Here is a 10,146-nt window from a genome sequence, read left to right as displayed (position 1 = left end):
TCCCCCGGTTGTCACGAACCTGTTAGTGAAGCAGCTGCAGGCCGCCGCCNCAGGTCAGGACCACTCGGCTCGCCTGGAGCAGATTGCGGCCGTCATTGTGTCTCGAGTAGGCTCCAAGACTTGGCAATCGTATGCGTCTCATTTCGCGGCATTCGTGCGTTTCTGCGTCAGTGAAGACCTTGAGTTCTTGCCGGCGTCCCGGTATACCGGGTTGTTGTGGGCACAGTACCTGGCTGCCCGTGGTTCTGTTCGGGCTCGCACCGCGCAGCCCTACTTCAGCGCGGTTAATACAGTGCACGTTTTGTTAGGGCTGGCTAAGCCGTGTGATGGGGATAATGTGCTGTTGTCGGCGTTCCGTAAGGGCTGGGAGCGGCTGCAGGTCTCACTGGCCCCTACCTCGTCCCTTGTCCTCGCCTTCAGTGCTTCGGACGCCTGGAGGCTATACGACCGGCTCCCGTCCGTCCCGGTTGCGTCGGATTTGTTTGTCCCTCTTTTGTTCGTCGTCCTTGGCTTCTGTCTATTTTTGCGTCCCGACTCCTTGCTGTCTGTCGTCTGGGCGCGGGTTTCGGTTGTTGATGAGGAGCCTGTGTTTCAGTACAAGCCTTTGCACTGGAAAGGCCGTATTACAGCCCCTGAGTTGGCCCCGGTGTTGCAGTTCCCGCTGGGGGGCCTCCCGTTTCTCCGGGTTGCCCTCCTGCAGAAGCTGTCCCGGGACCCTGCGCGTTTATGGCCGGAGCGCCAGACGACTCAGGGGGCCGAGCGTTGGTTCGATCGTGTTTTGGCGCAGTGTGGCCTGGAGGGCCTTCGTTCCGTCCACACCCTTTATAGTTGCGGCGGGGTGGTGCCTCGGCCGCCCGTGCGGCGGGAGTGCCACTGGATATCATCGAAGCATTTGGTGGCTGGGCCGCAGGCTCGTCGGCGTTGCGGGAGAACTACCTCGATTTGGGGGTCCGTGGCTGCCCTCGTGCGGTCGCCTTCTTTGGCCCTCTCGCGGCCCGGCGTGTCGCGCCGGTGATGGGTCAGTACTTTAACCGCTGAGAGGGGGTGTCTTTCCTTTTGGCAATAGACTCGTAGCAGGAGCTAATGCGGGCTATGCGAAGCTTGAGCCGGGTTAGCTAAGGCGTAGGGCCTTACGGCCGTTTTAAGTGGTACGACTTGAGGCCGGCGATCCGTGTCCTCAGGATCGTCTTTTGCATAAATAGCGCGTGTTGCAGGTTTTCTGTATCTTGTTTTTGTTGTTCAGCACGCGCCCCGCCCTCCCACCCTGGAGGCCGCGTCGCCCGCCCTTTTCGCTCTACTACATTATTTCTTTTCCTTTTGGTTCGGTGCGGCCTTTTCATCGATCAGGCCGTAAGAGCACAGCCAATATCTGTAACAGAAATGGCAATAGACTCGTAGCAGGAGCTAATGGGCAGGTAGGTTGGTACACGTGTCTGGTTGCCCACCGCTGCCTCCAGGGTGACGAGCAGCAGCCACGCACGGCTGAGGAAAACAATATTCCATCCACCAAACAGCCTGGTACTGGTATCCCAAAGTGGATGGGAGTATGATGGAGGGTCCTCAATGAGGACTCCTCATTCTTTGTGAAGATGAGAGTTCATGCCAACACTAGGGTTGCGCCGACCATTAGAAATATAATTCTAACGTAGAATGATTCTAATGAGAAATCACCCTATAAATGAGAAGGGCCTGCTTCTGGGATTAGAATGAGAAAGCTGTACGACAGCCTGGATCCTGCATTAGAATCGCCAGAAACAGAGGCTTGTGCATTATAATACTTGCACATTAGTACCTTACCTATAGATGTTACTCTGGGCCAGCTATGGCAGATCAAGCCTGACACAAAGCAACCTGACCATCAGCCCGACAACATTGAAGTTTACAAGTATGGTGACAAGAGTTTAGACGCCCCTGCCTACGCTAATGTTCTCAAAGAAGCTAAGGCAAAGCAGCGCGCGTCGTGGTGGGTTCGTTTCAACGTCCTGCTGACAGCTGGCGCTGTGTGGCTCCAATCCGTCCGCTGCAACAAGATCCTGAGCGCTAAGAATCCGTCACAAGTTTGCTCTCAGCACGTCAGAGCATGCGATAAGAAGCTGATGGAGGCGGCTGCAGGAGGCTCCAGAATGCCTCCCTCGCCCAGCCCGCAGCCTGGGCCTTCCACCACCCCCTCCGCCGCTTCCCCCGCTGCTCCCTCCACCGCCGCCGCCGACCCCTCCACCGCCACCCCTTCCACTCCCCTCGATGCCTCAGTCAACAAGCGCCCTTCCACTATAGTGACGGCACGTTCATACAGGCCTTTCGGTTCCGTGAGGCAGGGTGGGGTTCCCAGACAGTGACTGCATTGCCCCATGCAACTGGCTGGAAATAACAACACTTGGCAAGGTTAGCTTTGCATTCTAAGGGGGGTTTATATGGCCAAGAGGTACACCCTTCTGGGTTACGACCCCCGCCATCGACTTTCGGCCTAAAAAATTGGAAACGCCTGGATAACCATGAGCCGCCATGCCCGCAAACCTTCAGTTAATTCTTCGCGCTGGGTGAAAAGATAGCAAAGTAATTCTCAATCTCATATCCTAATTTACTTCTAATTAGAAATGATATGAGAAGGATTTTCCTTCTACCGTTAGGAACAAGCTTAGCCAACACACCTCCAGAAGAAAGCCATCAAGGACAACCTATGTGTTCTTTGTGTTGTCAGTGGGGTCGGCGAGAAGGATTACAATTACACATGCATGGGCAGTCACATGTGCATGCAACCCACACACATACACACACACACACAGTTGCACCAAACACACAACTCGCACAGTTGCACAAGGACACACACACATGCAGGCATGCAACCAGTTCACTTCACGAAATACATCAATACCCCGGCACCTGTACGTTCCCCGGTATCTCCCCTCGAAAAAAGGTTCACATGAGTGGGGTAGGCTGTAGGGCCACCATAACCACCACCCATTTTCACCATGCTTGCCTGGAAATTCGCAATCCTCAATCACCCTACATCTTCAGCACCCTTCAGGATGGCCTCAATGTCGGACAGAGTTCTCGAACTAGCGCTGCTAACCTGCACTGATTCTGTATTAGTCTTGAGGTCTCTGCAGGCACCTAGTCTCTCAGACAGACAGACAGACAGACAGACAGACAGACAGACAGACAGACAGACACACACACAGAGAGATAGAGAGACACACGCAGAGATAGAGACACACACACACACACTCTGCTCAGTTTGTGGAATTACAACCCATACTTGCCTTCCTGCTAAGTTGTGCACTGGGTGCAGGGTCCAGGGTGCTATGGAACCTATCCTCCCCTGCCCGCCTGGATGCCTTGGGCAAACGAAGCGCACATGTAAAGGAACGCGCTATCCCCGACATCATCATCATTATCATCATCATGAACCGTGCCTTATCTGAAACCGAAATCAAGGCTACAATCACCCACCCACCATCACCATCATGCATCACAATTTGCACCTCATCATCAGAATCCTTGCACTCAGACTCTTTCGATAGCCAACCCCATCTTGACATGTGTTTTCTCCCTTGCCACCCAATAGCCGAAAGCCAGCCAGCTCTGGTGCATATACCCCTAATCTGGTGTCCACTTATCCCCCCATCTCTCCTTCTCCACACCTGACTTCAACATTACAACATGGCCACAACCCCTCATCATAACTTCCATTAGAAGTCAGGGCTACAGGTGGTATTTATCAAACAGAGAAAAACAGGGCCGACTTGTTAAGCCCGCCAGACATACCCAACGAGCTCTCTAGCCACCGTTGAAACCCCCTACATGATGAACTGAAAGGACAGCTCCAAATCTACCTCTGCCTGAATCAATTGTGTATCCACACGCGCAGCCTCATCCCTCCATCTTCAGCCACACCAGCACTGCCAAGCCCAGCTTAGACAAGTATTCATCATGGAGGACAGAGAGCGCGGGCGAGCGCGTGACGTATATGTGTGCGTTCCTTTGCATGAACATGCATCAGGCATACACGAGCTCAAGTCAGCAGTGCGAGATCAGCCACATCCACCACATACATGTGCGGGATAGTCAGCATCATGAATACATTTGGAGGAAGCCACCTGCTGCATTGCGCGCACAATCTTTTTGCAATCACGCATTCAGTGTTGTGACCCTCCTGGACAGCCTCCTCCTCCCATCAACAACTTAGTTTTGATGGGAGGACTGCCTGCGCTGCAGTCATAAGAGGGGCTTTCGATGTGGGTGGTGTACGATGCACCCCGCCCCGAGAAAACCGTTTTCCTGGCAGTTTCCATCAAACAAGTTTAAAACTTTTGAAATAGCGTTGAATTGGTGGCTCAGGGTTCACTCCCTTCTTCTGCCCCCTCGGATGGACTCAAACCTATCGGCCTGCCTGTTTAGCTTAGCAGCAAGGCCCCGCTGAACTCTTTTCCTCCTCTTTGCAGAATGGCTGGGGGAAACATAAGCCCTCCTAGGCCGGGCGGAAGATACAGCTCCCCCCTGCGGATGATCTCCAAGATTGGTATCACAGAGCACAGCAGAGAGAAGCCATGATACATGAAGGCCAAAGAAACGATACATCACGGTGTTGTAGGGTTTTGGAAGTGTGTGGCTGCAGCGGCAGCTGCCGAACCAGTCCAGGACCTGTTAATCACTGACGGCCAATGATGCTGGACACCACCGCCACCGCAATCAAGGCCTTATCCTGCCACCAGAGTCCCCCTTCCCTCCTCCTTCATCTCCGACTCACAGCAAAACATGGGTGATTGTGGCCATGTGTAGCTGATGCCTGCCTCACCAAGCACCCAACATCAGCGCATGGAGGCGCGAGTTTATCCTCACCTCATTCATGTGTACGCCTGGCACATGTTGCCTGGATGGCGGTGGAAATGATACACCCCCCCCTTTTCCTGAGGTTCTCCATTCTCTGCGTATCTCCCTCTCTCTCTCTCTCTCTCCCTCTCTCTCTCCTTTTACGGCCCCCTGGTGATTCTCAACCGGGCCCCAAAACCCCCTGCACTCTCCCTGCACTTCTCAACCGCCTCCTTCCAGTGCTGGTTCCCTCAACGTGGTCTCCAGTGGTTTCCAGTGCTGATTGGTGCGGGTGGATGATCACGAAGTGAAATCAGGAAATCACGGCGATGATCCTGATGGTGATGGGCGATGACGGCCATGGTGCGGTGGCACATGCGCACTAGATGGCGACGCCATGGCGCCTGGTGGCGGGGTAGGTGGTGGAAGACAAAACGAGCAACGCACACGGCACGCCGCACATCCCAAACCCACCACCACACACAAACTTACACTCCCCCGCACACAAACAGCCAACACCAACACACAAACACATAGGTATGTGCACATCGCGGCACATTCCCACCAGGGGAAACTCTCAAGTAGCAATGAGCCCCTGGCCTGCGCTCCAGGGAGCCCCTCAGACTGCCAACCACGCAACCAGCCAGCCAACAAGCACACAGACACACACACGCACACAACACACCCAAACCGCCAGCTAGCCGGCGAGCGGGAGCGCAACGGCCAGTGGACGCACACACATACACGTGCGGTCCTTGGCCGACCCAGGCTCCATTGGGTGTAATGACCTCCCCCCCACCCCCCCACAAACATCTACACAGACACAGGCAATGCCCCGTCACGCTCCTCTCGTACTCCGTGAGATCATATCTTCCAAAACCTCCGCCCATCACTTCACAGGCTCAAATGTGCTCCCAGCTCCAGACTGACTTACATACATACATACATACACGGCAGAAGAGAGATGGACAACACGGCAGAAGCCAAAGGAAGAAAACAGAAACATCCGGGGATAGACAGATCAGAAGGATCGACATCGATAGACAGCAAAAGATAAACGAATTTGGCATAAACCTCTGGACCCCTAGGAGGCTGAAGTCCTAGGAGGCCATCCTGGCCTAAAACCCTAATCAGCTCCCACGCACACAAGCCCGGACACAAGCACCACCCCCGGCACGTTCGTCACCTGCACCTGCGGACACCCCCCTCCCCCCCTCAGCATCCATCGGCTCTCGCCAAGAAAGGCCTCGAAACACACAGTGCCCCAAGTGCAGCCCCCTTGGGACAGCCGCTCACCCTCCTCCCCCCAGAAAAGACCTCAACCTACAAACCCCCCTTTCGGGTCCCTAGAGCCTGCTGCACCTATACCTACACCTACACCTACGTCGGCAATTCCCCCCTACTGACAGTAACCCCTCTCCCCGTTTAGCACCTCCCAAGGGGAAACACCTGAAACACCGCTCAACACACCAACATGAATGACTCTGATTTTTGAGCTGTGCGACGAAAGAGCCTAGAAACCCGGTAGTAAAGTTAGGCGTCCGGAAGTAAAAAGTTGTTTTGAGTGTCTCACTGAAAAGTCCGTGTTTGTCAATGACGCCTTTGAGGGCAAAAAGTAAACATCTCTTCAGTTTTGACGAGCTCAGCGCACCAAAATGGAAAAGTAAACTAACTTGAAAACGTTCCAACACAGGGTTCGGCGCAGCCTCGCCGCGGCCTCTGGTCCGCCAGGTTAGCCCCTCAATGACCGCGCAATGGCCGCAACAACCCTTTAGGGCCGCACGCACACATACATACACACACCGGCTACACAACAACTATTAATAGCTCCCCCCTGCTTCTGCAACTACTAGTACTACCATTACTAGTACTGATGCTACTACTATTGCGGTGCATAGCGGCAGTCCTAGGGCTTTACTTTGTGCTACTGCTACTGCTACAGCTGCTACAGCTGCCACCACGGCAGCGCAAAATTCGCCTACGCAGCTACTTTACGACTACTCTTTTTCATTCAGTGCCCCAGTGCATCCATACATACGCACATACATACATGCATACATACATACATACATGCATACATGAACACAGCCGGAAAACCCGCTATAAGGGCCATCCACACGCATTCACATACATAACCTCCTTCGAAAGAAGGGTACGGAAAGAAAGACCGCTGAAAGGCCTCAAAAAGGGGGAAACCCCGCACAACACCACCTGACGCCACCAGCACTCGCAGAAGATATCCATGCCGGAACCCGCTCGTGACGAAGAAATCACTTGGCTCCGATCTATAAACTAACTAACTGACGAACTAATGAGCTAACGAAGCTGGCGCGCTCTCACTCTCTCGAGAATACTTTATCCACATCCCTCCATATTCCCAAGCTCAACCTAACCCTAAAACCTTAACACGAGCGCAAGACTCTTAGCCGGGCGGCCTTCCCCCGCTTCCGCCGATGGGCGCTGCCCCTCATTGCCTTGACAACCACCTACCCCGCCTACCCTTATCCTCACCCATCCAATCCCCTCTTCCACCCTCCCCCGAGGGCGCCTTGCTTCCCTCGCTTCTCTATTCTAGTGAAGGGGACTGTCCGACATATACATGGGGTGTCAACAAAAGCCCCCTTCTGCCCTCCGACCACCCCCCCCGGCTAGCTGGCGAGCTCGCACCCGCCGAACCGGCCCCTGCCGCTTTACGTGTCTCCCCTCTTGTTGCAAGCTCTACCCCCTTTCCATCCCACCTCCTCCCATCTTTGCCACCCCCTTCTCCTAGCCTGGATCATACTCTCCTTCCTTCCCTCCCCTTGAATTGCCAGCCAGGCAGGCAGGCATTAGCACGCGAAGTCGCTCCCACACGCCCTACTAGCTGTTAGGGTGATACCCGGGTAGTTTGGATACCACCCACCTCACCACCACTACCAGACACTCCACCACTACCAGACACACCACCACTACCACCACTGCCAGACACACCAGAGCCCCGAGCTCCCCACCGCAGCGACCCCTCCTTCACCTCAGACCAACCCCCCCCGACCCCACCGCCCAGTCGGCCCCCCTCCCCCCTTGCTCGTGGTTCGTCTTTCCCCTCCTCCCCTCGCGTGAACCTCCTCCGTCTTCCACCTGCACTGGTCCCCCTGGACTGCTACGACTCCCCGCGCCCGTCCTGCCCTTCCGTACGAGGGCCATCCGCCTGGGAGGCCTGGCAGGCAGTGGGGGAGGGAGGAAGCGGGGCGTGGAGAGGAGGGAATGAAGAGCGGGCCGCCGGGTGGTGGGGGATAACGAGAAACGGGAAGAAAGAGGGAGAGGAGCATGATATGGTCATGCCAAGGAAGACAGCGCCTGGCGCCTAAACAAGCAACAACAGCTTTCCAAAATTACAAGCAACCAAGTGCAGGTTCTTCCCCCCACACACACACACACCACGCAGCGAGGAGGTTGCGAAATGGGGATTGCATGTAGGACGGTTAGGACGGCAACCCTCACACAACCCGTTGGGAATGTTATGATGAAGGAAGCACCGGTGGAAGGGTTGAGGAATGAAAGAGGTGGGGATCGTGCAACTGCTGTTCCATGCAAATGAAATGGAGACTTCGGAGAAAACAGGACGGGCCGTCCCAGGCTGGATTCGAACGGCGACGGCTATGGCGGCGGCGGCGGCGGGTATACGGCGAAATAAGAAGAAACGTCCTCCGCAGCTGCGTAATGCAAAAACGATCCATCTAACCGCCAACCGTCCAACCGCCCAACCGAACTACCTGCCGCAGCGCCTCATCCACTTCCACCTTGCGCTGTCTGCGCGCGGGAGGGAAGTACAGAAGGAATATCGGGGAGACGACTCAGTAAGGAATAGACGAGCGGATAGAAGTGCGATGACCTGGAAGGGTTATGGCTGATGAGCGGCGGCGGAGAGGAAGGTCCACGGGTTTAGGAGGGTGTGGAGCAGTAGGAAGATGCTGTCGGAAGGGGTTCGGAAGGGCCCCGCCCGACACATCGACCCGTCATACGAGTTGTACACACCTCAAGTACTGCAGATCCGTACTATCCGGCCGTACGCAGCTCGGGCCATCAGGACGGATATGCACTGAGGCAGGCTGCACCGCCAGTCCCGCACCGCCCGCCGCACCGCCATCATCGCTGCCAGCGCCGGAGGCTGCCGCCGCCGCCACAATCCCACCACCGCCGCCAGCGCCAGCGATGGACAATCGGGGCGCTACCGGCTGAGCCCGGACGCCTGCCGCCGCCGCAACGTTGACGTTGCCGCCGCCGCCATCGACGGCCGAGGCCAGCTGGGGACCACGCACCGAGGGTTGCTCCAAAACCAGTGCCCCTTTCCCCCCGCCAGGCACACGGGGCCCAATCGCAGTTGGCGGCGCGGCGAGGGAGAAGGACATAGCAGCGGTAACGTCAGATGGACAAGACTGCCGTACAGGGTGCGGTGGCGGCGCCTCCATTATGCCCCGGCTGCGGCCGCCGCATCCGGGTCCTGCCGCTGCGTTGACGGAGGCGCAAGGAGCGGCGGCAGCAGACACCATGGAAACCGATGGCGCCGCCGCCGCGGCGGCGGCGGCGGCGCTGCCGCGGCCCCCTAGCGGCGCCGGAGGTTGTTCCTGGGTGCCTGCTGCCGCCGGCGGCGCTGCCGGCAGTGCATCTGGGGTCGGTGGTTGCGGTTGGTAGCTGCGAAGGGAATCCCGCAGGGCCCGCTGCCTCTTGGAGCCAACGGTTCCCATCCCGCCGCCGCCGCCGCCGCCACCGCCGCCACAAGACGCTGATGCACATCGGGGCACATCCAGCCGCCGTCGTCGCCAGCAGCGCCGCCGCCGCCGCTCCTCTCACCAGCGGCGCCATGTCCGGTCGTCGCCGTCATCTCCGTCGCCATCGGTACGACACTGGCGTCGCTCTCCCTACTACGTCGCCTTAAACCACCAAGCTCGCCGCCCCTGTTGCCGTCGCTGTCGCCGTCACCGTCGTCACCGCCGTCACCGCTTCGAACTGCGGGCCCAGCGCCCCCCACGGCCCAATAGCAACATGCAATCCATAGCCGCGGTGGCGTATCAGGTAACGGAGGGTTTAAATAGAAGCACCGCGACGGACCTGGACGGAGCTTAGACGCGAACGAACGACCCGGAGTTGGAGTTGGAGAAGGAGTCGGTTGGACGATTGAAAACCAACCAGTATCGGGCTCCGGCGCGGTAACACCGGGCGATCCTCCTTGCGCGCACCCCCATCGGAATCCGCCCTCCTCCTCCGCCTCCTCCTCGCCATTCTTCTGGCCGTGCAGCTCTCCGCCACCACCATCATCATCATCATCATCATCACCACAACCACCACCACGGCCACGGC

General features: G+C 56.9%; 1 protein-coding gene across 1 annotated transcript in view; it reads left to right on the top strand.

Moving 5' to 3' along the window:
• VOLCADRAFT_105830 (uncharacterized protein) overlaps nucleotides 1-5,671 on the top strand; it is a gene marked incomplete at its 3' end in the record, with an annotated part of 8,421 nt that extends 2,750 nt beyond the window's left edge. Inside the window, exons 2-7 of the mRNA XM_002953170.1 lie at nucleotides 54-856; nucleotides 1,821-1,963; nucleotides 2,251-2,316; nucleotides 3,889-4,054; nucleotides 5,050-5,095; nucleotides 5,631-5,671. Coding sequence (XP_002953216.1) covers nucleotides 54-856; nucleotides 1,821-1,963; nucleotides 2,251-2,316; nucleotides 3,889-4,054; nucleotides 5,050-5,095; nucleotides 5,631-5,671 — 1,265 coding nt within the window. The remainder of the gene's footprint in view (nucleotides 1-53; nucleotides 857-1,820; nucleotides 1,964-2,250; nucleotides 2,317-3,888; nucleotides 4,055-5,049; nucleotides 5,096-5,630) is intronic.
• Nucleotides 5,672-10,146: the final 4,475 nt, after the last annotated feature.

The sequence above is a fragment of the Volvox carteri genome, assembly GCF_000143455.1.
Source record: "Volvox carteri f. nagariensis unplaced genomic scaffold VOLCAscaffold_34, whole genome shotgun sequence".
Classification (NCBI taxonomy): Eukaryota; Viridiplantae; Chlorophyta; class Chlorophyceae; order Chlamydomonadales; family Volvocaceae; genus Volvox; species Volvox carteri.
This window is presented reverse-complemented; position numbering and strand designations above follow the sequence as displayed.